At 43.6% G+C, this 26,856-nt stretch overlaps 3 protein-coding genes across 10 annotated transcripts in view; 1 reads left to right on the top strand and 2 right to left on the bottom strand.

The window, feature by feature from the left end:
- Nucleotides 1–23,699, bottom strand: part of LOC127588577 (transcriptional coactivator YAP1-like) — a 147,207-nt gene extending 123,508 nt beyond the window's left edge. Inside the window, exons 1-9 of one of the 4 annotated variants that reach the window (XR_007959122.1) lie at nucleotides 22,960–23,699; nucleotides 22,418–22,694; nucleotides 21,412–21,605; nucleotides 20,400–20,551; nucleotides 19,516–19,617; nucleotides 19,235–19,314; nucleotides 18,666–18,784; nucleotides 18,478–18,581; nucleotides 15,767–16,032 (exon numbers count right to left, since the gene is read on the bottom strand). Coding sequence is in view for 3 of the 4 variants with exons in the window: in XM_052047366.1 (XP_051903326.1) it covers nucleotides 15,848–16,032; nucleotides 18,478–18,581; nucleotides 18,666–18,784; nucleotides 19,235–19,314; nucleotides 19,516–19,617; nucleotides 20,400–20,551; nucleotides 21,412–21,605; nucleotides 22,418–22,630 (1,149 nt within the window). In the remaining variant the exon portion in view is untranslated. Of the gene's footprint in view, nucleotides 1–14,612; nucleotides 16,033–18,477; nucleotides 18,582–18,665; nucleotides 18,785–19,234; nucleotides 19,315–19,515; nucleotides 19,618–20,399; nucleotides 20,552–21,411; nucleotides 21,606–22,417; nucleotides 22,695–22,959 lie in introns of those variants that run through there. The other 3 variants (XM_052047366.1, XM_052047367.1, XM_052047368.1) reach the window with 3 other exon arrangements.
- rpl23a (ribosomal protein L23a) overlaps nucleotides 1–26,856 on the top strand; it is a 243,530-nt gene that overhangs the window by 1,710 nt on the left and 214,964 nt on the right. For 2 of the 3 annotated variants that reach the window (XM_052047385.1, XM_052047384.1), the window contains exons 3-5: nucleotides 82–258; nucleotides 1,129–1,198; nucleotides 1,405–1,431. In XM_052047385.1, coding sequence (XP_051903345.1) covers nucleotides 82–258; nucleotides 1,129–1,198; nucleotides 1,405–1,419 — 262 coding nt within the window. In that variant the 3' untranslated portion in view covers nucleotides 1,420–1,431. Of the gene's footprint in view, nucleotides 1–81; nucleotides 259–1,128; nucleotides 1,199–1,404; nucleotides 1,470–26,856 lie in introns of those variants that run through there. The other variant, XM_052047383.1, reaches the window with a different exon arrangement.
- On the bottom strand, nucleotides 1,681–13,788 carry birc2 (baculoviral IAP repeat containing 2). Of its 3 annotated transcripts, XM_052047345.1 has the most exons (13): nucleotides 13,646–13,788; nucleotides 13,020–13,154; nucleotides 12,269–12,497; nucleotides 11,908–12,188; nucleotides 11,111–11,419; nucleotides 10,677–10,959; nucleotides 10,372–10,471; nucleotides 10,216–10,294; nucleotides 10,079–10,127; nucleotides 9,704–9,946; nucleotides 9,527–9,625; nucleotides 2,105–2,260; nucleotides 1,681–2,025 (listed from the first exon to the last, which is right to left on the bottom strand). In XM_052047345.1, exons 3-13 carry the CDS (start codon nucleotides 12,360–12,362, stop codon nucleotides 1,790–1,792), a joined length of 1,929 nt encoding a protein of 642 aa, XP_051903305.1. In that variant the 5' UTR covers nucleotides 12,363–12,497; nucleotides 13,020–13,154; nucleotides 13,646–13,788; the 3' UTR covers nucleotides 1,681–1,789. The 3 variants fall into 3 exon arrangements, with proteins under 3 accessions (XP_051903305.1, XP_051903303.1, XP_051903304.1); XM_052047343.1 differs by having other exon boundaries at nucleotides 12,269–13,154; XM_052047344.1 differs by lacking the exon at nucleotides 13,646–13,788 and adding an exon at nucleotides 13,457–13,632 and having other exon boundaries at nucleotides 12,269–13,154.

Genomic DNA, 26,856 nt, shown 5'->3' with positions numbered 1-26,856 from the left:
ATCAAACGATGAACTTCAGTCGTGCCAAACATGGCGGTGAAGAGATTTGCACTAACGAGAGACGTGTGCGGTGTCGTTCAGGCTGGATCACTACGCCATCATTAAGTTCCCGCTGACCACCGAGTCGGCCATGAAGAAGATCGAGGACAACAACACGCTGGTGTTCATCGTGGACATTAAGGCCAACAAGCACCAGATCAAACACGCCGTCAGGAAACTCTACGACATCGATGTCTCCAAAGTCAACACGCTTATAAGGTGCGTACGCTTGCACAGAGAATTTGGGGCAAAAGCCCCCCGAAAACCCACGACCATGTATAGTAAGGCGTTTTTAGCCATGAAAAAAACGACCATGTATAGTAAGGCGTTTTTAGCCCGAAAAAAACCAACCATGTACAGCGAGGCGTTTTTGACCCGAAAAAAACGACCATGTATAGTAAGGCGTTTTGAGCCCCAAAAAACGACCATGTATAGTAAGACGTTTTTAGCCTGAAAAAAACGACAATGTGTAAAGCAAGGCGTTTTGTCCGAAAAAAACGACCATGTATAGTAAGGCGTTTTTAGGCAAAAAAAACGGCCATCTATAGTAAGGCGTTTTTAGGCAGAAAAAAACCTGACCATGTATAGTAAGGCGTTTTGAGCCCAAAAAACGACCATGTATAGTAAGGCGTTTTTAGGCGCGAAAAAAACGACCATGTATAGTAAGGCGTTTTTAGGCGAAAAAAAACGGCCATCTATAGTAAGGCGTTTTTAGGCAGAAAAAACCTGACCATGTATAGTAATGCGTTTTGTCCGGAAAAAAACGACCATGTTTAGGAAGGCGTTTTTAGGCGGAAAAAAACGACCATGTATAGTAAGGCCTTTTTAGGCGAAAAAAACGACCATGTATAGTAAGGCGTTTTTAGCAGAAAAAAAAAGACCATGTATAGTAAGGCGTTTTGACCGGGGAAAAAAACGACCATGTATAGTAAGGCGTTTTTAGGCGGGGGAAAAAACGACCATGTGTTAGTAAGGCGTTTTTAGCCCGAGAAAAACGACCATGCGTTTTGAGTCGGAAAAAAACGACCAGTTTTTAGCCCCCCAAAAAACCCACGAGTTGTACTCACAAGGGTTTCCTTTTCCTTTCAGGCCGGACGGCGAGAAGAAGGCATACGTCCGCCTGGCGCCGGACTACGACGCATTGGATGTTGCTAACAAAGTGAGTTTGGTTTTCTTTTTTTCGGAAAATAATTCAAATTGCGACAGCTAGTCCTGAGCATATGATGCCAAACGAATTCGTCTGAATGCCGGTGATTGCGTTTCAAAGGAACCACTGATGCCAGGACATCAACGAACTCTTTTGGCATTGCTGTGCAACCATTTTCTTCCCCCTGCTAATGTTTCCTCCTATTTCTGTTTTTACAGATTGGAATCATCTAAAGTGGCAAAAAAGAAAATTTGGGTGCGAATAAATATTTGTATAAACCAAACACGCTGCTGTCTGTATTCATAACATAAGTTGGCCAAAGCATGACAATTTGAGTATCTTTGTGCAAATACATTTTTGATCTTTTCACATTCGAAGACTAGCCTCTTTCATTCAACATAGAATCCATTTAAGGAACTGCTAAAATTGAGCGATACCACGGTCGCCCGCCCCTTTCAGAAAAATGTTTTCACACAGCTGATGTCAACACAAAGCATGAGTTAGCAATTTTTTTTATTTCACTGATATGTGTACTGTGTATGTTAGGGGGGCTTTTTGTCAAAAGCTGCGTGTTACATTCAACAGTGATTTTTGCGGTGCTTTTTATGAGAGGAAGGTGCGCACGGTGCCTTTGACCAGTCCTCTGCAGATGGGACACTTGCGCAGGGACGGCGCGCACTCCCTGCACACCACCAGGTGTCCGCACGGGATGAAGACGATGTTGACCTCCTTGTCCATGCACACTTTGCACGTTCGCTCCTCCTGAAGACGTCTCAGTTGCTCCTCCATGGGAAGACCCGACAGGTCCTGGCTGGGGGATGCCGCTTCGTTGGACTGAGCTGAAAACGCATCAACGCAGTGTGACGCGCGATTTAAAAACATAGGATTTCTATCGGCTGTCAATGTTCCTTTTTGTACCCATGAGCTCTCGCAGAAGGTGCACGTCGTTCTTTTGTATCCAGTTGCGGAAAACCTCTGCGGCCGCATTGCCTTTGGTGAGGACCAGCTCGATGAGACGAGCCGTCTGCTGCTGTGGTGACGTCTGCGCTTGCAGCCCGCCGTACTCCTCGGCGCCTACGCATAAAGCACCAGTGAAGCCGAATGTTTAAAGAGTCAGTCATTTTAAGGGACACAATGGAAGCTTCAAACGGCTGCCCGGTGGGTGGTCAACTGGTTAGTGCGTCCACTTCCGAGTGCGCAGGTGCAGCGTTCAATTCCGACTCAGGCCTGTGGGTTTTCCTCCCCTTGTATTTTAAAAGAAACCAGCTTTTAACGGTGGCTCCATGGTCAAGTGGTAAGTGTAACGGCTTCCCAGTGCAGAGGTGCAAGGTACAATTCCAGCCTCCCTGTGTGGAGTTCTCCATCCCCGTACGTGCCTGCATTAGCTGTTCTTTGCTGAAAAATTGTAACCATGTAAGGCGTTTTCAGCCCAAAAAACGACCATGTATATATATAGTAAGGCTTCTTTGGCCGAAAAAAATGTCCATGTATAGTAAGGCGTTTTTAGCGTGGAAAAAACGACCATGTATAGTAAGGCGTTTTTAGCCCGAAAAAAACGACCATGTATAGTAAGGCGTTTTTGGCCCGAAAAAAACGACCATGTATAGTAAGGCTTTTTTAGCCGAAAAAAACGACCATGTATAGTAAGGCGTTTTTAGCCCAAAAAAACGACTATATAGCAAGGCATTTTTAGCCAGAAAAAAAAACGACCATGTATAGGAAAAAACGACCATGTATAGTAAGGCTTTTTTAGCCGAAAAAAATGACCATGTATAGTAAGACGTTTTTAGTGTAAAAAAACGACCATGTATAGTAAGGCGTTTTTAGCGTGAAAAAAACGACCATGTATAGTAAGGCGTTTTTAGCACGAGAAAAACGACCATGTATAGTAAGGCGTTTTTAGCGTGAAAAAACAACCATGTATAGTAAGGCGTTTTTAGCACGAGAAAAACGACCATGTATAGTACGGCGTTTTTAGCGTGAAAAAACAACCATGTATAGTAAGGCGTTTTTAGCGTGAAAAAACGACCATGTATAGTAAGGCGTTTTTGGCCTGAAAAAAAACCACCATGTATAGTAAGGCGTTTTTAGCCGAAAAAAAACGACCATGTATAGGAAAAAACGACCATGTATAGTAAGGCTTTTTTAGCCGAAAAAAATGACCATGTATAGTAAGGCGTTTTTAGCGTGAAAAAAACGACCATGTATAGTAAGGCGTTTTTAGCGTGAAAAAACCACCATGTATAGTAAGGCGTTTTTAGCGTGAAAAAAACGACCATGTATAGTAAGGCGTTTTTGGCCCGAAAAAAACGACCATGTATAGTAAGCCGTTTTTAGCCGAAAAAAAACGACCATGTATAGTAAGGCGTTTTTAGCGTGAAAAAAACGACCATGTATAGTAAGGCGTTTTTAGCGTGAAAAAAACGACCATGTATAGTAAGGCGTTTTTAGCACGAGAAAAACGACCATGTATAGTAAGGCGTTTTTAGCGTGAAAAAACGACCATGTATAGTAAGGCGTTTTTAGCGTGAAAAAAACCACCATGTATAGTAAGGCGTTTTTAGCGTGAAAAAAACGACCATGTATAGTAAGGCGTTTTTGGCCCGAAAAAAACGACCATGTATAGTAAGGCGTTTTTAGCCGAAAAAAAACGACCATGTATAGGAAAAAACGACCATGTATAGTAAGGCGTTTTTAGCCGAAAAAAAACGACCATGTATAGGAAAAAACGACCATGTATAGTAAGGCTTTTTTAGCCGAAAAAAATGACCATGTATAGTAAGGCGTTTTTAGCGTGAAAAAAACGACCATGTATAGTAAGGCGTTTTTAGCGTGAAAAAAACGACCATGTATAGTAAGGCGTTTTTAGCACGAGAAAAACGACCATGTATAGTAAGGCGTTTTTAGCGTGAAAAAACGACCATGTATAGTAAGGCGTTTTTAGCGTGAAAAAAACGACCATGTATAGTAAGGCGTTTTTAGCGTGAAAAAACGACCATGTATAGTAAGGCGTTTTTGGCCCGAAAAAAACGACCATGTATAGTAAGGCGTTTTTAGCGTGAAAAAACCACCATGTATAGTAAGGCGTTTTTAGCGTGAAAAAAACGACCATGTATAGTAAGGCGTTTTTGGCCCGAAAAAAACGACCATGTATAGTAAGGCGTTTTTAGCCGAAAAAAAACGACCATGTATAGGAAAAAACGACCATGTATAGTAAGGCGTTTTTAGCCGAAAAAAAACGACCATGTATAGGAAAAAACGACCATGTATAGTAAGGCTTTTTTAGCCGAAAAAAATGACCATGTATAGTAAGGCGTTTTTAGCGTGAAAAAAACGACCATGTATAGTAAGGCGTTTTTAGCGTGAAAAAAACGACCATGTATAGTAAGGCGTTTTTAGCACGAGAAAAACGACCATGTATAGTAAGGCGTTTTTAGCGTGAAAAAACGACCATGTATAGTAAGGCGTTTTTAGCGTGAAAAAAACGACCATGTATAGTAAGGCGTTTTTAGCGTGAAAAAACGACCATGTATAGTAAGGCGTTTTTAGCGTGAAAAAACCACCATGTATAGTAAGGCGTTTTTAGCGTGAAAAAAACGACCATGTATAGTAAGGCGTTTTTGGCCCGAAAAAAAACGACCATGTATAGTAAGGCGTTTTTAGCCGAAAAAAAACGACCATGTATAGGAAAAAACGACCATGTATAGTAAGGCTTTTTTAGCCGAAAAAAATGACCATGTATAGTAAGGCGTTTTTAGCCCGAGAAAAACGACCATGTATAGTAAGACGTTTTTAGCGTAAAAAAACGACCATGTATAGTAAGGCGTTTTTAGCGTGAAAAAAACGACCATGTATAGTAAGGCGTTTTTAGCGTGAAAAAACGACCATGTATAGTAAGGCGTTTTTAGCGTGAAAAAACCACCATGTATAGTAAGGCGTTTTTAGCGTGAAAAAAACGACCATGTATAGTAAGGCGTTTTTGGCCCGAAAAAAACGACCATGTATAGTAAGGCGTTTTTAGCCGAAAAAAAACGACCATGTATAGGAAAAAACGACCATGTATAGTAAGGCGTTTTTAGCACGAGAAAAACGACCATGTATAGTAAGGCGTTTTTAGCGTGAAAAAACGACCATGTATAGTAAGGCGTTTTTAGCGTGAAAAAACGACCATGTATAGTAAGGCGTTTTTAGCGTGAATAAAACCACCATGTATAGTAAGGCGTTTTTGGCCTGAAAAAAACCACCATGTATAGTAAGGCGTTTTTAGCGTGAAAAAAACGACCATGTATAGTAAGGCGTTTTTAGCACGAGAAAAACGACCATGTATAGTAAGGCGTTTTTAGCGTGAAAAAACGACCATGTATAGTAAGGCGTTTTTAGCGTGAAAAAAACGACCATGTATAGTAAGGCGTTTTTAGCGTGAAAAAAACGACCATGTATAGTAAGGCGTTTTTAGCACGAGAAAAACGACATAGTATAGTAAGGCGTTTTTAGCGTGAAAAAACGACCATGTATAGTAAGGCGTTTTTAGCACGAGAAAAACGACCATGTATAGTAAGGCGTTTTTAGCGTGAAAAAACGACCATGGATAGTAAGGCGTTTTTAGCGTGAAAAAAACGACCATGTATAGTAAGGCGTTTTTGGCCCGAAAAAAACGACCATGTATAGTAAGGCGTTTTTAGCCGAAAAAAAACGACCATGTATAGGAAAAAACGACCATGTATAGTAAGGCGTTTTTAGCGTGAAAAAACCACCATGTATAGTAAGGCGTTTTTAGCGTGAAAAAAACGACCATGTATAGTAAGGCGTTTTTGGCCCGAAAAAAACGACCATGTATAGTAAGGCGTTTTTAGCCGAAAAAAAACGACCATGTATAGGAAAAAACGACCATGTATAGTAAGGCGTTTTTAGCCGAAAAAAAACGACCATGTATAGGAAAAAACGACCATGTATAGTAAGGCTTTTTTAGCCGAAAAAAATGACCATGTATAGTAAGGCGTTTTTAGCGTGAAAAAAACGACCATGTATAGTAAGGCGTTTTTAGCGTGAAAAAAACGACCATGTATAGTAAGGCGTTTTTAGCACGAGAAAAACGACCATGTATAGTAAGGCGTTTTTAGCGTGAAAAAACGACCATGTATAGTAAGGCGTTTTTAGCGTGAAAAAACGACCATGTATAGTAAGGCGTTTTTAGCGTGAAAAAACCACCATGTATAGTAAGGCGTTTTTAGCGTGAAAAAAACGACCATGTATAGTAAGGCGTTTTTGGCCCGAAAAAAACGACCATGTATAGTAAGGCGTTTTTAGCCGAAAAAAAACGACCATGTATAGGAAAAAACGACCATGTATAGTAAGGCTTTTTTAGCCGAAAAAAATGACCATGTATAGTAAGGCGTTTTTAGCCCGAGAAAAACGACCATGTATAGTAAGACGTTTTTAGCGTAAAAAAACGACCATGTATAGTAAGGCGTTTTTAGCGTGAAAAAAACGACCATGTATAGTAAGGCGTTTTTAGCGTGAAAAAACGACCATGTATAGTAAGGCGTTTTTAGCGTGAAAAAAACGACCATGTATAGTAAGGCGTTTTTAGCGTGAAAAAAACGACCATGTATAGTAAGGCGTTTTTAGCACGAGAAAAACGACATAGTATAGTAAGGCGTTTTTAGCGTGAAAAAACGACCATGTATAGTAAGGCGTTTTTAGCACGAGAAAAACGACCATGTATAGTAAGGCGTTTTTAGCGTGAAAAAACGACCATGGATAGTAAGGCGTTTTTAGCGTGAAAAAAACGACCATGTATAGTAAGGCGTTTTTAGCACGAGAAAAACGACATAGTATAGTAAGGCGTTTTTAGCGTGAAAAAACGACCATGTATAGTAAGGCGTTTTTAGCACGAGAAAAACGACCATGTATAGTAAGGCGTTTTTAGCGTGAAAAAACGACCATGGATAGTAAGGCGTTTTTAGCGTGAAAAAAACGACCATGTATAGTAAGGCGTTTTTAGCGTGAAAAAACGACCATGTATAGTAAGGCGTTTTTAGCGTGAAAAAAACGACCATGTATAGTAAGGCGTTTTTAGCGTGAAAAAACGACCATGTATAGTAAGGCGTTTTTAGCACGAGAAAAACGACCATGTATAGTAAGGCGTTTTTAGCGTGAAAAAAACGACCATGTATAGTAAGGCGTTTTTAGCGTGAAAAAACGACCATGTATAGTAAGGCGTTTTTAGCACGAGAAAAACGACCATGTATAGTAAGGCGGTTTTAGCGTGAAAAAACGACCATGTATAGTAAGGCGTTTTTAGCGTGAAAAAACGACCATGTATAGTAAGGCGTTTTTAGCGTGAATAAAACCACCATGTATAGTAAGGCGTTTTTGGCCTGAAAAAAACCACCATGTATAGTAAGGCGTTTTTAGCGTAAAAAAACGACCATGTATAGTAAGGCGTTTTTAGCGTGAAAAAACGACCATGTATAGTAAGGCGTTTTTGGCCCGAAAAAAACGACCATGTATAGTAAGGCGTTTTTAGCCGAAAAAAAACGACCATGTATAGGAAAAAACGACCATGTATAGTAAGGCTTTTTTAGCCGAAAAAAATGACCATGTATAGTAAGGCGTTTTTAGCGTGAAAAAACGACCATGTATAGTAAGGCGTTTTTAGCGTGAAAAAAACGACCATGTATAGTAAGGCGTTTTTAGCACGAGAAAAACGACCATGTATAGTAAGGCGTTTTTAGCGTGAAAAAAACGACCATGTATAGTAAGGCGTTTTTAGCGTGAAAAAACCACCATGTATAGTAAGGCGTTTTTAGCGTGAAAAAAACGACCATGTATAGTAAGGCGTTTTTAGCACGAGAAAAACGACATAGTATAGTAAGGCGTTTTTAGCGTGAAAAAACGACCATGTATAGTAAGGCGTTTTTAGCACGAGAAAAACGACCATGTATAGTAAGGCGTTTTTAGCGTGAAAAAACGACCATGTATAGTAAGGCGTTTTTAGCACGAGAAAAACGACCATGTATAGTAAGGCGTTTTTAGCGTGAAAAAACGACCATGTATAGTAAGGCGTTTTTAGCGTGAAAAAAACGACCATGTATAGTAAGGCGTTTTTAGCGTGAAAAAACGACCATGTATAGTAAGGCGTTTTTAGCGTGAAAAAAACGACTATGTATAGTAAGGCGTTTTTAGCGTGAAAAAACCACCATGTATAGTAAGGCGTTTTTAGCGTGAAAAAAACGACCATGTATAGTAAGGCGTTTTTAGCACGAGAAAAACGACATAGTATAGTAAGGCGTTTTTAGCGTGAAAAAACGACCATGTATGGTAAGGCGTTTTTAGCGTGAAAAAAACCACCATGTATAGTAAGGCGTTTTTAGTGTGAAAAAAACGACCATATAGAAGCTAAAAACGCCTTACTATACACTGTCGTTTTTTTCATGCTAAAAACACCTTACTATACATGGTCGTTTTTTTCACGCTAAAAACGCCTTACTATACATGGTCGTTTTTTTCACGCTAAAAACGCCTTACTATACATGGTCGTTTTTTCACGCTAAAAACGCCTTACTATACTATGTCGTTTTTTTCGTGCTAAAAACGCCTTACTATACGTGGTCGTTTTTCTCGGGCTAAAAACGCCTTACTATACATGGTCGTTTTTCTCGGGCTAAAAACGCCTTACTATACATGGTCGGTTTTTTTCGGACTCAAAACGCCTTACTATACATGGTCGTTTTTTCGTGCTAAAAACGCCTTACTATACATGGTCATTTTTTTCACGCTAAAAACGCCTTACTATTCATGATCGTTTTTTTGGGGCTAAAAACGCCTTACTATACATGGTCGTTTTTTTTCTGGCTAAAAATGCCTTGCTATATACATAGTCGTTTTTTTGGGCTAAAAACGCCTTACTATACATGGTCGTTTTTTGGGGCTAAAAACGCCTTACTATACATGGTCGTTTTTTTCGGCTAAAAAAGCCTTACTGTACATGGCTGTTTTTTTCACGCTAAAAACGCCTTACTATACATGGTCATTTTTTTCACGCTAAAAACGCCTTACTATACATGGTCGTTTTTTGGGGCTAAAAACGCCTTACTATACATGGTCGTTTTTTTCGGCTATACACATGGTCGTTTTTTTGGGCTAAAAACTCCTTACTACACTATGTTGTTTTTTCCGGGCTAAAAACGCCTTACTACACATGGTCGTTCGATCGAACCCAGGTTGAAAACCACTGGATTATCGTCTTATACTTTTGAAGAGGGGGAGTGAATCCAGACTCGGTTTTGGAAAAAAACAAATTTTAGAGCAAAGTCCTAAAGGTGAGTGTTTCCGTACTCAGCACATTTTGCTCTCTGAGATGTTCCAAGACGGGCTCCACACTCTTGAGCCGCTGCACTAGAGCCGCCTGGTGTCGCTTGACAAACGTGAAACCGTCTGGAAGAACAGCACAAAGGTCCGTTGATGCTACTTTCAATGGATAGGACGAAAAACGGCGTTCCGAGAGCGGCGTACCCGATGCCATGGCCTCGGCCATCATCTCGCGCTCCTCCTCCCTCTTCTGGTCTTCTGCGCTGAGCAGGTCCGAGACCAGTTCCTGGACGGTGCGGTAGTTCTCGCCGCTGCTGAGGATCTTGCTCTGCACCGTCTGCTTGACCAGGCCGCGCTCGAAACCCATCTCCAGGGCCGACTTGATGACGGGCGTGTTCATCATCACCGCGTCCTCGCAGCGCTCGTCGCCCGGGCCCAGGTGCACCACTGGGGAACGCATAGACAAAAAAAAAAGCAAAACGTATTGGGTTCAATGTGTTTATATTTAAAGCATGCATGTCAACAGCAAATAAACTTTTTCAGAATTAAAAACTATTTTCAAAAACAGTTCAAAGTCACCTGGTGGATCCACAAACTCCCTGGAGCTGCTGTCTCCATTTGTCAAAAGCTTTTGGGAAACAAAACGCAGAGCGTGAATGTTTATTTTCTTCTCAAATTGAAACCAACTAACTTTTTTTTTTTCTACGCTGTCAAACCTGCTCAAAGAGTCGAGGGAAGCGCGCCTGAATTTGGTGCACAAACTCTTGACCTTTCTCCTGCAGCAAATATTCACACCTGAACCACAACCACACAAGCATTACCATCACGTTTCTCCGCACAAATTGCCGAGCCTCTTGATTGATTTCCGTTACCGTGGAAACCATTTGGCATGTTCCACCCAGGGATCGTCTCCCGACTCCCAGCAGCGCAAACCTCCGTCGCAGCAGAAGCACTTCACGTCGTCGTTACGACCTCAGAACAAAAAAAAATTTGCGTTTTTTAAATGTTTTTTTTTGTTGTTGAAGAAAGCACGTCTATTTTAATGGTCTTGTTCTTGGATAGAAAGAAAACATTTGACAAGAAAAATGTATCTTTTCTTCCCCCCCCCCCAAAAAAAGGCAAGACTTTTTGAGAAAAAAAAACAAACAAAAAAAAAAACTTTGGTTTGCTTGCTCACCGACATAGTAGAATCCCGCCTTGGCCAGCTGCTCGGGCCTGACAGGGATGCGCGTGGGCCAGTTGACAAAGGTGAGCAGCCGCTCGTCATTCTGCCGCATAGACGGGTTGGACACGTTGTTGAGAGCGGCAGACGACGATGATGAGGAGGAAGAGGAGGAGGAGGAGGGCGGCGCCCCCGTCAGCGACACGTTGTCGGTGCGGTCGCCCCGCACTAGGCGGCAGTTGGGGTAGTGGCGCTGGTGCTCTGACGATGCGCGGTCGCCCGGCTCCCAGTTGCTGAGCTGTCGGCGACACGCGGATGTCACTTTTTCTCACAATCGACTTGGATTTGAAATTTTTTTTTCAGGAAATATGCACTCACGAAATGTGTCTATTTTTTTTTTTTTTTTACAAGAATGAAGGATTGCAACTTCTATTTGAAATCTCCCAGACCTGCCCACCGCAGCTGAAGCAGGCCACGTGGTCGCCCAGCCCCAGGAAGTAGAAGCCTGCTTTGGCCAACTCGGCGGGCGTGATGATGGATAGCGTCCACGCGTGGAAGGAATCCAGGCGGTCCTGCTCGCGCCGCATGGCCGGGTTGTGACAGGCGGGGGGCCGCTGGTGCGACATGTCCTCCACGCCGCGAGAGCTCAGCGGGCTGGAGGGCGGCGGCGGACCTGAGAACCCCATGTTCAGGTAGCCCGCCGGCTCCTCTACCGCACCTCCCGCTGGGTTCGAGGTGGCCGGGCCTGGAGCGGGGAGCTAGGCGGGGTGAGGGGGGAAAAAAAAAATTACATTTTTTGAAACTCCGGAATGACAAATTGAACATTCATTCATTCATCTTTTTAACCGCTTGATCCTCACTAGGGTCGCGGGGGGTGCTTGAGCCTATCCCAGCTGTCTCCGGGCAGTAGGCGGGGGACACCCTGAATCGGTTGCCAGCCAATCGCAGGGCACACAGAGACGAACAACCATTCGCACTCACACTCACACCTAGGGACAATTTAGAGCGTCCAATCAGCCTGCCATGCATATTTCTGGAATGTGGGAGGAAACCGGAGCACCCGCAGAAAACCCACGCAGGCCCGGGGAGAACATGCAAACTCCACACAGGGAGGCCGGAGCTGGAATCGAACCCGGTACCTCTGCACTGTGAAGCCGACGTGCTAACCACTGGACTTCCGGGCCGCCCTCAAATTGAACATTTGAAAAAATAAAACAAGTTGTCTGGCATTCGGCGGGCGACTTACCGGTACGCCGGTGGCGACGCGGAGCGGCGAGAAGGCCGAGTGCGAAGAGGAGAGCAGGTTGGGGGCGGATGGCAGGCTCTGCACGAAGGAGCAGGACGGCGACAGCTGACGGTGCTTCTCGGCGGGACAGTCGCCCGCCAGCCAGCCTTCTGCCGTCACGTTGCAGCGGAAGCACTGCACGCGGTCGCCGACGCCCGTGTAGAACCAGCCGGCGCGAGCCAGGCTGCGCTCGCTGACGCCCGATGCCGGGAAGCGGGCAAAGGTGGAGATGCGGAACAGTTCTGCGGGACGGAAGGCACATAAGGACCTCAAACACATGGAATGTACATTTGTTTTTTTCCTCTGCTACAATGAAGGCTACCTGAGGAGTTATCATACTGCAGGTCAGGCGGGGGTCCGCTGCGACAAAGGCCCAACAGAAACGGATTGTTCTTGAGTTGAAGGAGAGTCTCCATGTTTTCGGGTGATGAAGATGAGCGAGGAAAGTGGAGTTGCCCCTCGTGAGGGGGAGAAGTTTGAGATGTTTCACTCACTCTCACAAAGGAGAGCTGACAGTAAAAACGAAATGGGAGGGACAAAAGCCGTACCACCTATGCATGTTAAATGAGTGGTGGGTGGGGAGAAAGGGGGTGGGGAAATACCAAATCAGCCAGGATCCACATCAGCGTTACGTATATTTGGCACGCACATGTTGAACTCAAACAATACAGCGTTGCCTCAACTTATTTTTTTTCTTTTGATACGGCAGCTAGGGTTGCAGCAAACTACAAAAAAAAAACTGTTTGACAGACAATTTTTCACCCCCCCCCCCCAAAAAAGAGGTTTCAAGCTCTTTATTTCCACTCCTAGTCGAAATTTACTGAAAAACTAAACAAAGTCAACCCACATGAGCTGATCTATGTCTTAAAAAACTCCTGTTGCTCACCCCTAACACACAATGCCTAACGCAATAAAGAGGAACGAGAATCAACGTGCCGAGGCAATGAAAAGTCTGCAGGATAAGATAAGATAAGATAATCTTTATTTGTCCCACAAGGGGGAAATTTGTAGTCTACAGACCCAATTAAAAAAATAAAAAAATCACATACAGACAGACGAGAAACATCTCAAACCTCTCCCTCTCCTTCAGGGCATCTCCTTTGCGGGGTCTAGCCGTCCATGACGAGAGGAAAGCCCCCCCGGTTGTAAATTAAAAAGAATAATAAATGTAAAGGGAGGAACTCCTGGTCTTTTGGTCTAAACAGCACCTGAGGGAACACAAGGAGCACACAACAGAATGTCAGTATTGAAAAAGACAATAAAGCCTGTCAGTGCACAAGTTAGAGTGGAATCGTGCCAAATCGACGCGGAAATCTGTGACACTTTCGTTTTTGTAACATCGAGCAACATAACGTCGTTACCCCTTTGATGTCTTCTATGCACCAACACTTTCGTGAATATCAACCGTAAAAAATATATATATTAAATCTTCCTTGGCACCGTTTTTAAAGTACATTGACTAACTGCACGTCTGCTAATTCGTCAATATTAAATAAAGTCAAACACTCACGTTCACGAACGAGGAAAATGGCCTGCTAATGCTACTCGCTCCCGTCAGCTCACTGGGTTTATTGCAACAAACACCTAAACCTCGTTATGCTCGTCAGACAGTAAAAAAAAAAAAAAGACGAAACAGAAAAAAAGAAGAACATTTCGAGCAAAAAAAAAAACCCCTCCCACGTTAGATCGGCACACTCACCGCGGGGCAATTGTATGAGTCAGGAGAGTGGTGGAAACTCCCGTTTCGGACAGCGACTCGCTAGCTGCTAACCAGTTGACCCACTTCCGGGTTCAAGCGAAACGAACCCATCGGTCAGATTGTATTCCAAATATTGTACTTTAAACACCACGTTACACGACGAGCGCCGATGAAAGTCACGCTCAGACTGTAAAATTGTATTATATTCATGAAAACTCACGAAATGTGTGGGTTATCTGTTTAAGTGTGTCGTAGGATATAGCTGTTAGCCTGTTAGTCATATCTGTAAATACATATGATTACATACATGTGTCACTTGGAGCGTGGCTGATTTAGTTCTTCATGTAAACCAACGACGACTAGTCATGACGTGTCAATAAACAAAGTCATGTGAATGCTGTGTGTCATTAAGACCATTTTCTCCGCTGTTATTATTAAGCAAGATCCAGTTACACGTTTTCTATATTGGGGGTAGTCCATAATTGCGCTCAGAACTTCATGATTAGTAAGTCAACTCATTTCACAATTGAGATTTGGGCACACGCTGAACACTTGCTCTAAAAGAGGCTCCAAGCTGTTTACTGCCACTCCCAGTTGAAATTTACTGTCAAACTTGAACACGAAACAAAGAATGACATGTCGTGTATTTAAAACCACAACGCTTTGCTTAATTTTTTTTTTAAAGTCCACTTGCCTTAATGCAAACAATGCAAAACACCATAAACTGCCCCCAGACGGCCAAGGCACGCCCATCAGAAGGAGCAACACAATTTCCACTGAATGGATATGTGGCAAATACAATTTAAATTCTTTAAAATTCTTTTGATTTGGAAACAGATTATAAACATATATGCAACATTTTTGAGACACCACGAACCCTTAAAGGTATCTTAAAATGATGAGTACTGTACTCTCACTTTTTATGTAAATAGTAGTCATATTAAAAATAGCACACACATACGCAATCTACTTCCATGGTTTGCATTTATTTAACGTTTATTATGGAGTTCAAACAATTAGTGAGAATAAAATGGATAGATGAACCGCATGCATAAAAAAAGGTACACAACTCTGTAAATAGATAATAAAGCTCATTGTTACGTATATATTCGTATACCATAAGGGGAGTGTCATGCATCATCCTAAAACAAATAAGCTAACGTTGCACTGAAGGGGTATGAATGATACGCGTAGAATCTTATTAAAAGCACACCGCAACTTCTACAATTAGGATGTTGCTCCATTAAGCAGCCTTTAAAAACATTCAAATAAAATTTTAAAAAAAGTCTTCATTTGCTGTTTATTGCCAAGGTAAAGGATTGTAGCGTACCTCCAGGAGTAACAACGGCGTTAAAATGGCCGCCAACGACAACACCACACGAGAAGGCTAAACCAGAATATTCGGAACGGCCGGCAGTACTCCACTCAGTGCATTCATTTCCTCGGCCATTCCTAATATTTGGAGCTTCTGGCATGGTACAAGAGGGTGAAGGAACGATTAGGAATGGCCCTCAGTACGAGAAACCGCAACAACACATTTCCGTCAAATGCATACGATTACTTCACAAGATTAAACACCTTCCCTTCATTTGGAGATTGTGCAACACTCTGTTTAATTTGTGCAAGGTGGTGCGAGGAGCCACTGCAAGACGTATAAAACAAATAGCTAGCACACACGCAAGTGGATTTTTTTTTATCTTTCTTTCTAGGCATTCTGTTATTTTCTGTTATGTGAGGTGGCATCTACGGATAACTGACGAGCGGTGCAATCAGATCAATTAGAAAGGCGCTGTAGGTACATTGCGCCTGTGCGCGTCATGGATTTTTTTTTTCTTTTGTGGATTATTATAAGTGTTCTGTTTATCTATGTTGTGCACTGTTTTATGGTATTATAATTAACTGGTGAAAGGAGCCAGAATATACAAATGACGCGTACATTTGGGGCTCCTGCGTGCCCAAAGCGTCGCTTCAGCCTACCGATGAGCGTCCCGACCATGTGGATTCTTCCGAAAACCTCCCCAAGAGAATGAATTCCAGCATCTGACCACCTGAGGTGAGATTATTTCAAGGGCACCAGGGAGGGTAGCGCTGGGCGTTGGTCGCGTGTGGGGGGGGGGGGGGGGGCAAATTGAAGTCTTTCTCGTGTTAGTGTCAACAATCTACACACAAAGTGTTCTTGGAAGAAGACACAAAATGGCGTCTTTATAGCCAGGTGAGCAGGCTGTCCCTGTCCATGTGTGAGCCAGACAGAACCGTCTCCATGTCCATCAGGAGGTCTGAACTCAGACCCTCCGGGATGCAGGGCATCAGCTCCTCACTCTCGCTCATGGCAGGCATCGAGTCTTGTAAAGTCGACGACTCGCCGCACTCACCTACGACGGAAGGTTCTTTTTTTTTTTTTAAATGACCAAGTGATGTTAGCATTTTAGCTTTTTCTTCTCAAGTTGCCGGAATATTGTTAGCATACCAACGGTCTCATGCTACAATGTCAGCGCTAAGTGATTTTAGCGTGATCTAGCTTTTTCTTCTCAAGTTGCCGGAATATTGTTAGCATACCAACGGTCTTATGCTACAATGTCAGCGCTAAGTGATTTTAGCGTGATCTAGCTTTTTCTTCTCAAGTTGCCGGAATATTGTTAGCATACCAACGGTCTTATGCTACAATGTCAGCGCTAAGTGATTTTAGCGTGATCTAGCTTTTTCTTCTCAAGTTGCCGGAATATTGTTAGCATACCAACGGTCTTATGCTACAATGTCAGCGCTAAGTGATTTTAGCGTGATCTAGCTTTTTCTTCTCAAGTTGCCGGAATATTGTTAGCATACCAACGGTCTTATGCTACAATGTCAGCGCTAAGTGATTTTAGCGTGATCTAGTTTTTCTTCTCAAGTTGCCGGAATATTGTTAGCATACCAACGGTCTCATGCTACAATGTCAGCGCTAAGTTATTTTAGCGTGATCTAGCTTTTTCTTCTCAAGTTGCCGGAATATTGTTAGCATACCAACGGTCTTATGCTACAATGTCAGCGCTAAGTTATTTTAGCGTGATCTAGCTTTTTCTTCTCAAGTTGCCGGAATATTGTTAGCATACCAACGGTCTTATGCTACAATGTCAGCGCTAAGTGATTTTAGTGTGATCTAGCTTTTTCTTCTCAAGTTGCCGGAATATTGTTAGCATACCAACGGTCTTATGCTACAATGTCAGCGCTAAGTGATTTTAGCGTGATCTAGCTTTTTCTTCTCAAGTTGCCGGAATATTGTTAGCATACCAACGGTCTTATGCTACAATGTCAGCGCTAAGTTATTTTAGTGTGATCTAGCTTTTTCTTCTCCAGTTGCCGGAATTTTGTTAGCATACCAACGGTCTTATGCTACAATGTCAGCGCTAAGTTATTTTAGCGTGATCTAGCTTTTTCTTCTCAAGTTGCCGGAATATTGTTAGCATACCAACGGTCTTATGCTACAATGTCAGCGCTAAGTTATTTTAGCGTGATCTAGCTTTTTCTTCTCAAGTTGCCGGAATATTGTTAGCATACCAACGGTCTTATGCTACAATGTCAGCGCTAAGTTATTTTAGTGTGATCTAGCTTTTTCTTCTCCAGTTGCCGGAATTTTGTTAGCATACCAACGGTCTTATGCTACAATGTCAGCGCTAAGTTATTTTAGCGTGATCTAGCTTTTTCTTCTCAAGTTGCCGGAATATTGTTAGCATACCAACGGTCTTATGCTACAATGTCAGCGCTAAGTGATTTTAGCGTGATCTAGTTTTTCTTCTCAAGTTGCCGGAATATTGTTAGCATACCAACGGTCTCATGCTACAATGTCAGCGCTAAGTTATTTTAGCGTGATCTAGCTTTTTCTTCTCAAGTTGCCGGAATATTGTTAGCATACCAACGGTCTTATGCTACAATGTCAGCGCTAAGTTATTTTAGCGTGATCTAGCTTTTTCTTCTCAAGTTGCCGGAATATTGTTAGCATACCAACGGTCTTATGCTACAATGTCAGCGCTAAGTGATTTTAGTGTGATCTAGCTTTTTCTTCTCAAGTTGCCGGAATATTGTTAGCATACCAACGGTCTTATGCTACAATGTCAGCGCTAAGTGATTTTAGCGTGATCTAGCTTTTTCTTCTCAAGTTGCCGGAATATTGTTAGCATACCAACGGTCTTATGCTACAATGTCAGCGCTAAGTTATTTTAGTGTGATCTAGCTTTTTCTTCTCCAGTTGCCGGAATTTTGTTAGCATACCAACGGTCTTATGCTACAATGTCAGCGCTAAGTTATTTTAGCGTGATCTAGCTTTTTCTTCTCAAGTTGCCGGAATATTGTTAGCATACCAACGGTCTTATGCTACAATGTCAGCGCTAAGTGATTTTAGTGTGATCTAGCTTTTTCTTCTCAAGTTGCCGGAATATTGTTAGCATACCAACGGTCTTATGCTACAATGTCAGCGCTAAGTGATTTTAGCGTGATCTAGCTTTTTCTTCTCAAGTTGCCGGAATATTGTTAGCATACCAACGGTCTTATGCTACAATGTCAGCGCTAAGTTATTTTAGTGTGATCTAGCTTTTTCTTCTCCAGTTGCCGGAATTTTGTTAGCATACCAACGGTCTTATGCTACAATGTCAGCGCTAAGTTATTTTAGCGTGATCTAGCTTTTTCTTCTCAAGTTGCCGGAATATTGTTAGCATACCAACGGTCTTATGCTACAATGTCAGCGCTAAGTTATTTTAGCGTGATCTAGCTTTTTCTTCTCCAGTTGCCGGAATATTGTTAGCATACCAACAGTCTTATGCTACAATGTCAGCGTTTCAGCATTCGGGAAGAGGCGTTACCAGTGTCCATGTGATCCGCAGAGGCGAGCGCCAGGTCGGACGAGCGCGGCAGGCTGCTGACGCTCAGGCCGCTGTCGGTGCTCTCGTTGCGCGAGTGAGCGCCGCTGCGGGGAGCCAAATCAGTTAATAAGTAACGTCGCGTGACGATAACGACGGGGAAGATGGAGGGGAAGGTGGCCGACGCTCACCCGTTCAGTGTGGGCTCGTGGGCGGGTGCTCGGATCCTGACATCCACAGATGGAGCGAGCGTGTTCCTGTCATGATCCATAGCCACTGACATCGGGTTTCTTCCTCCTGCGGTTGTGTCCTGCAACGCACGCATGTGGACGGATTCGTTCAAATACAATAGATAGAAGTCTTACAAATCAAAATGTTACTTTTTTTTTTTTTAATATACAAAGAGGCTGCTGTCAACCACAGCTCACGAGACACACAACATGCCCCCGTCAGGCGCATGCATGTCACATGTTGGCTACAAATTATTCTTCCAGTTTCTATCACTCACCAGCAGAGGGCGCTCGCGTGACACAAAATGGTTCCATTTACTACAGTAAGTACACTTGCATGCGATGAAAGCATACCGGTGCAATTCTGTAAACACGCCCTCGACATCAATGGAAAGATTTACACCACGCCCTTTGTTCTTACTCATGCCCTTATGATGTATTTATGTTGTAAACGTGAGTTGACGCACGCCGTAATTGCCCCTGAGGAATTAAAATTAAAAAAAAAAGTTTTGGGCAATATTTGTAATAACCTGTGTGTTCATCTGCATTTGTTGCTTGCAGCGCAGTCTTTCTTTCTCCTTCCGCTGCTGCGTGACCAAGCTCAGCAAGCCTGTAACACCCCAAAAAAAAGTATAATTTAAGAGTTACAATAATAAGTTTCATTCATTTCCTTAAATCAACTGTTTGTTTGTTTTTTCTCGTGACCTTTCCGGTTGCGGTGAAGCTCGTGGACAAACAAGCACCTCTGCAGATTCCCCCCCCCCATTCACCCCCACCCCAAAAAAACAAAACTGGACTGTGGCGGCGCTACCTAGACGCGGGTGGAGCCACGTGGTGCTCTTATTTATGTGATCGATGTAGTACACGTCCCCTTCGGCAGTGGCGGCCCGCTCCCAGCCTTCAGGCAGCCCACCTGAACAGCAGCGAGAGCACACATGAGCAGGAGAAGACGCACAAGATGAGCCCCCTTTTTCTTTCTTTTTTGAAATTTTTTTTTTTTTGGGATGCCCTCTGAGCAAAGGATTGTGCCCCCCCCCACACCCACCCAAAAAAAGCATCACAATGCCATTTTGTGCTTACTGAGTTTACAGTGCTTAAGTACAGTCCAGTGACTAAAGTGATTAAAGCTGCCGATGGTTTTGAATTTTTCATTATATACTAATTTTTATTTTGAGTTGTCTTTTCTTTCTTTCTTTTTTTTTTTTTACTGTACTTCATTTTCAGAGCGGGTTTGTTCATTTTGATGATGACTTTTTCGAAGATGCTTTGCTTTAGGTTTTATTGGTTTTAGTTTTAGTTTTTTCCAGTTTGTTTATTTTTTGTGTGTGCTAGATTTTTTTTAAAAAAGAGAGAAAAAGTACGGTAAGTATTGTGTTGTAAAAACAGCCCAAATATTGGATTTTTTTTTCTTTTTCAAAAACCACACCCAAATCAAATACAGCTCCTATAGGATAGTCCGCAGACGTTGAAGTACACGAAGTGCAGTGCAACCCGAACGTCACCTTGTTTGCCAACTTCTAAGATGCCTTCGATGGATAGCGTTGAAGGAAACGCCACATACAAAGTGCCGACAAGTTCATTCATGATTGTCGAATGACAAAAAACTCCTCTTGCATCATATGCGCCGGCATATAAGAACATATTGCATCATATGTTCTTGCGACTTTGTTTCTTGCGAGGATTCGCGAATGATACCTGCGTCTGGATTGCAGTTGGGCGGCGCGGTGGCCGTGGCCGGGTTGCTCAGGGAGTGGGCGTGGACGGGGGACGGGCCGGGCTGCTGCGGGGCGGCGGACTGGAGCTGCGTCAGCCGGGGGTCGTGCCAGGTGGTGGTCTTGTCCAGGTGGCTGCACGCACACACGCCACGCACGCACGCCAGGTTAGAACAATGGACTTGAAGAAACGAGACTGGATTGACCAGTATGACAAGAGGTGCAGCGTGCACGCAACGTGAGCGCATGCGAGAGACTCGCAAGTCACAGCAATTTGCCATTTTGTAATTTCCAGGAACAACGGAGTGCTACGTTGTGACACGTGATAGTGTCATTTTGGGACGGCGGTAGGGTTTCAAGAATCAGAAAGAGAGGGTTAGATTTTCAAAACTGGGGTTTTTAGGCAAGGATTTGGGTTTTAATTAAGGTTGGTGTTTTAAATGCGGGTTTCAAGGACAGGGTAGAGGTTTCAAAACACAGGACTAAGGTTTCGAGACGGGGTTCGGGCTTCAATGTTAGAGTTTTGAAACGAGGTTAGGGTTTCAAAAAAGGATGGTGCTTCAATGTAAGGTTTCAAACCGGCGGTGTGGTTTCAAATGAAGTTTGAACACTGGATTAGAGTTTCAAGCCTCGGTTAGGGCTTCAAATTCAGGTTTCAAGGCAAGGTTAGCTTGCAAAAAACGTTTAGCGCTTCGGTTTAAGGTTTCAAGACCGACTGTTAAGGTGCCAATGTTCAAAAACAGAATTCTGGCGTAAAATCAGGTTTCAAGGCAGGATTAGGGTTTTCAAAGTCGAGTGTCGAGACTGTGTTGGGGTTTCAAATCAGGGTCTTAAACCACAGTTGAGGTTTCAATGTGGAGGTTTTCAACAGGATTATGGTTTCTAAGTAGCGCTTCAAGACAGGGTTTCAAATTCAATTTGCCACTAAAACTGGATTAGGGTTTCAAAGCAGGTTTTGGGCTTCAGGGACTGCAAGGTCACACAACCGCACTTACTTGAGGAAGTATCGTTGTCCAGTGGGCGTCTTGGCCATTTCCCAGCCGTGCGGCAACGGCACATCGTCCGGTATGACGGGCGGGGCGGCGGCGGCCGCCGCGTCGGGCATGTTGACGGGCAGCGACGCGGGCGAGGAATGAGCACGGATGTGGTGAGGCGTGAGGGACGCACACGCGCTGCCGTCCGAACTGGCCTGACGTGGAAGAAAAACACTCACGCAATACATCGGATGCTTCTACGAAAGGAAGCGGAACATGTGACAGCGTTATGCTTTTCGATTGGAGCGTCAGGGGAGCGTTAAGTCCTTTAAACTAGCGTTGCGGTTTCAAATAAAATTTTGGGGTTCAAGATGGGGTATGGATTTCAAATTTGGAATTCAACACATAATTGGGGTTTCAAGTTCATGTTTGAAGCCTGGGTTAGGGTTTCAAACTACAAGTGGGCTTTCAATGGCAAGTTTATGGTTTCAATTTTGGCATTCAAAATGGGATTAAGGTTTCAAGACGCTGTTGGGATTTCCCTCCAAGATTTGGAGTTTCAAAACAGGTTTAGAATTTCAAGTTCAGATTTCAAATATGAGTTGGAGTTCCGAACCTAAGTGGGGTTTTCAAATATGGATTTCAAAACAAGGTCGGGGGTTTCAAATTGAGGATTCAAGACAGGATTCGGTATTCATCTTCAGTTTTCAAACCAGTGGTAAGGTTTCAAGACACGTTTAGGGTTTCAAGTTACCGTTTTAAAACATAGGTCGTGCTTCAGGTTAAGTTTAGGTTTCAAACCAGGACGATGTTTTCAAATTAGGGCTTCAAGAACAACAATGAGTTTCAATAAAGGCGTACAAGACGGGGTTAAGGATTCACGTTGGATATGAAAAGCGATCAAAATAGGGTTCAGGTTGTTTTTTTACAGGCAATGTGAAAGGGTCTATAATTTTGACCACTTATTTATACACTTGAAAAGCAATGTTTACTATCATCCGGGTCGCGCGAAAGGTCCGTTCAATACCTGTCTGGAGTGCAAGCGGGGGTCCGGAGGCTTGAAGAAGGAGTCGGGCAACTTCCGCATCCTCATGGGCAGCGAGGCCGGCTGCTGGGGGGCTTTGGCCGGGTTAATGACGGCGCTGAACAGGGCCTCCAGCTCGCTCTGGGAGTCGCCGCGGACGTGCACCACTTGCTGGCCGGCCGGGGGCGCGCTGCCGCCGCCACGGTGCGCGTCCATGTGGGTGGCTTTTTTTTTGTGGGCGAGTGTGTGCGCTGGTCACACGATTGACAACAAGAAAAAGCTGCAAAACAACACCTCAAAATTCAGAATACGCGTGGACGTCGCGGGGGCATGGGATGAGGCAAAAGTTGCGGGACAATGCGTGACGTGGTGACTGGATTGTTTACACTACTCCCCCACTTTGGTCTGATCTCCCCACGCCCCAGATGAATTTAATCAGAAGTTATTCAGAACTTCTTTAGAAACACGGAATCAACACGCGAGAAAGTGCGTGGGTGTGTGGAAAAAAAGAAGGAAAAAATGCACACTTCATGCCTCCCACATACCTTCACGCAGACAGTCCGTCTCCGGCACTCTCTTCGTTGGGATCCACGCTCAGGGTTCGGGGGAAGGGGGAGTGGGAAACCAAGAACAAAAACAGTCTGCCACCTCTCCTCAAGGAAGAAATCCACGCAGCGTGAAGTGGAACAAAGTGCGTGGAACAAATCACGACGACTCGTCCAAACTTTTCGTGCGCGCGTGTGCGCGTGCACATCCACGTTCCTGTGATAGTGCGCATGGGCGGGGTTGCAGCCTTTAAAGCCGCCGCTGCACCAAACTTGTGCACCCATTCGCACTCAAAAACAAATCAAAACGCCGATTTCGTCACAGTCGCACGGATGACACAAAACGGATTCTGTGTTATGAGGAGTTTTTGAGCAGATCGATGTCTGAAAAGCAACAAGAAATAGCTTAAAATGGACAAAACACGTCCCCTTAGGTGATTTAAAGATTTAACTAAATTAAAGTCAAACCAAAATGTGTTACCCCCAATGATTTATTTGAGGAAAAATTACACTGAAAGGAAACATCCGCTCCGTTTGGGTAAGGCAGACAGACGGCTTGCACCCTCTGGTGGAAAACACGCGCACTGCAGTTTCAAAAAAGAACACTCGCACACAATTTTAATACAATGCGACGCATTCTTCTCCGAGTGCCTTTATATAGAATTAAACATGGTTTAATATATGTGGATAAATGGTTCCGAAAATGGATGAACGTTTGTAAGAAAATATTTCAACATCCCTCCCCCAAAAAAAGACCTTAGCCAGATAGCAAGACCAATTAGCTGAATTACAGTAATACAGTATAATTAACGTGAAAGACGGAAAACTAGCTCACATAGCTTAGGCTTAGACACATTTAAAATGACTCGTCATTTTCGAAAACAGCCCCCCCCCCCAAAAAAATACTGTATATATATGGAGCTGTCTCCATATAATTAATTTGCTCGCGTCTGTTAGCTTCACAAACTAGCTCGTCAAACTGTGTACTGTGTATGTACCTTTAAATGTATATCCTGGGTTTAATCTGAAGGAAAAACACAATTTGAAAAGGCTGACTGTTAGTTTTAAGGTATTTTAAAAAGGAGTTCAACGCGATTTGGCTTTATTTAGCCTGCAAGTGGGGCCAATGAGTCTGATTAACAATAAAGACTGGAGCTATTATTAAGCTAGCTGAGAAACGCCACAAATTGGCCAACAAACACCTTGACAACGAATCATTCTCTGGTCTTAAAAAAAAGTGGATTTGGAGTTAGAGCTATGTATTTGCCACTGCATTCAGTCCTTGGAGTAATGCTAAGCTAACAGCTGGGGTTCATCCAGCACACTTAGCATACAACAGAAGACACACGTGGTTGTGCAACCCCCCCGTTTGTGGGGCCCCCTAAACTGTGTGGCCCCTGTTGACTTGCACTGCGCATTCCACAGCATTCGCCATCTTTCACTCAGTTGTTTTCTTTTCCAAGGAGGTGAGCGTCTCCATCTGGACTCCGGAATGTTCTCCTGCTTCCCGTTTTAATGGCCCAGTTAACGGGAGGTTTTAGCCGGACCCTACAGGAGGCGTCTTTTCCATCCCAGTGAGGAAATGTGACGCGTGGATGTCGCGATGAGTGAGTGAGAGAGAGAGAGAGGAAGAGGAAAGGGGAAAGGGGGGGTGGTTTTGTGTTCAAATCAAACCGCCATGTTTCCCTTTCACATCTGGTTTCCATGACTGGGAATCATGTCTCGCTCCTGGCGAATATGCACATGAGCACAAATTGCCTGTGCGTCTTATTCAGAGTGGGAATCTAGGGAATGTCATCAACCTTGACACACTACAACTCACTCAAAAATGCTAACCCTAACCCGTAACCCACGACAACCGTAAACACAAACTCCTGAGCTCATCATAATCCAAAACCCGAACCACAAACCTAAAACACCTCAATGCTAACCCTTGTTGCTCTTTTAGTATCTCCACCTCTGCTTTCGGGTCAGACCGGGCACATATATTTATAAAATGCTTCACCATAATCCAGAATAAAATCAAGTCCTAACCCTTAACCCCTAACAATGACCCAAAACTTCAAAGGTCTAACAACCTAACCCTGATCCAAACCCTTGACTAAGACACCATAGCCCTGATCCTGAGCAAGCTGCTCAGTCACAGCATGGCTCTTTTCAGGGAATGGCATCATGGGAATTTATGAGCGGGGGAGAAAAAGAAAAAATAAAGAGAGGGGGGGGGGGGATTGAGGTGCTCGGAGAAAAAAAACTTGATGTGACAGGGGAAAGAGGAGCAGCTTTGCTGGGAAATAAAAGTGGAAAAAGAGTTGGGAATAATCCAAGCGGAACAAACGTGATCAACGACTGTTCTCCACCTGTATTCGAACACATCTGCTTTCCTCCGCTCTAAGTACCCTCGCAGGCTCATAATTTCTGCCTAGCAACACATGACCACGGAAGAATGTGACATTCACAGCATAAATGAAGATTTTATGCTGTTTGCTTTGTGTGCGTTTAACTGCATCTAGGGCGGACAAATAGTTTTTTTTTAAATTGAATGGGTTTCATATTAATTCATTTTCTTGGCCAGAACACAGGAAAGAGTCTCGACCAATTTCCTTCCTCATTTCTATGTTCCATCCATTATAAACACTACCTTAGTCACGATTCTTCTACATTTGTACACAAAAACATTTTGTGCTTGAATAGGGCGATGTTCTCCAGCAGATGGCGCTGTTTACCTTGCAGCAACACAGACAGAGTTTCATATCGTCTAATAGTGTGCATGGTCTAGAAACGAGCGTATGATTGACGTATGGCTTTGAGTCAGAAGCCCTGACAGATTTATCTAATCTCGCCCAAAAGAACATTTGTTTTCACACAACTGTTACAAATAGCGTGACATCGCGTTACTGACTTTGAGTTACATTGCGAGACTAATAAAGGTTTTCTTATCTTATCTTATTACCATTACTTTATGGTAATAAGATACACATGACCTTACGCGACATTAAATTGCTGCATTCGTCAAGTTACATGACGTTGTTACGTTGCGTTACATTGGGTCAAGACATGAAGTGACGTAACATTCAGTCGTGTTACAATTTGACATCTTCTACCACACGCTACTTACAGTATGCAGTTTATGATATGGTATTTATGTGACGTGACATGAGTTAGGTTGCATTCAGTTGAAAGAGGTACGTTAAAATAAGTGCGCTAAATTACATGGTGGTGTAACATAAGCGATGTTACATTTCATGACGTTACGTTCTTTCCTGCTTCATTGGTACGGTCCCCGATTCCTGCGCATTCGCTGCGCTTTGATTGCCAGCTGAGTGATGACACCCCCTCAAGACCTTAAAAGCGCTCGGCGCATGGTGACAAGTTGTACCCGACTCTCCAGGTGTTTGCCTGCCCATTAACAAGATATACACACGGGACTTTTACAGTGTTTACATTGACATGGGGGCATGTGTTCGACTCACGCATTGAACAACTCACGCCGCTGACGCCTCGACCCCCGCTTGCCACCCGCGCCCCCACTAACTCACATTCAGCTTCACGCCATAAAAAGTCGGAAGTGTGTAATCCTTACCAATCGGGCCTTTTAAGGGGTGGGGGGTGGGGGGGGGTGCACAATCTGCACATCAGAGGCCCAGAAGCCTTATCAGATGTTCTCGTGCTGATGTCATGAGGTGGTATGTCCTCATCGAGGCGCTCCTGTAAAACACATTAGGTGGGAAAGATTCTGTTACCTGAAGAAAACGGAGTATGCAAGTCTACATATGTGTGTGTATATGTAAGTAAGTAAGTGTGTGTGTGTGTGTGTGCGCGCAGTTTGAAGCCGTTTTCCCACAGTAGACAACCGATCTGTGCAGGGTGGGAGGACACAGGAAGCAAAGTCTGCTGGGA

The sequence above is a fragment of the Hippocampus zosterae genome, chromosome 16 (assembly GCF_025434085.1).
Source record: "Hippocampus zosterae strain Florida chromosome 16, ASM2543408v3, whole genome shotgun sequence".
Classification (NCBI taxonomy): domain Eukaryota; kingdom Metazoa; phylum Chordata; class Actinopteri; order Syngnathiformes; family Syngnathidae; genus Hippocampus; species Hippocampus zosterae.
This window is presented reverse-complemented; position numbering and strand designations above follow the sequence as displayed.

Excerpts from the sequence above, each read along its gene's own strand:
- birc2 (XM_052047343.1), bottom strand. The coding sequence starts at position 12,362 with ATGGAGACTCTCCTTCAACTCAAGAACAATCCGTTTCTGTTGGGCCTT. Across the intron at positions 11,420-11,907 it reads GCGTCGCCACCGGCGTACCG|CTCCCCGCTCCAGGCCCGGC; the intron begins GTAAGTCGCCCG and ends CACCCCGCCTAG. Across the intron at positions 2,026-2,104 it reads CCTTCTGCGAGAGCTCATGG|CTCAGTCCAACGAAGCGGCA; the intron begins GTACAAAAAGGA and ends ATGCGTTTTCAG.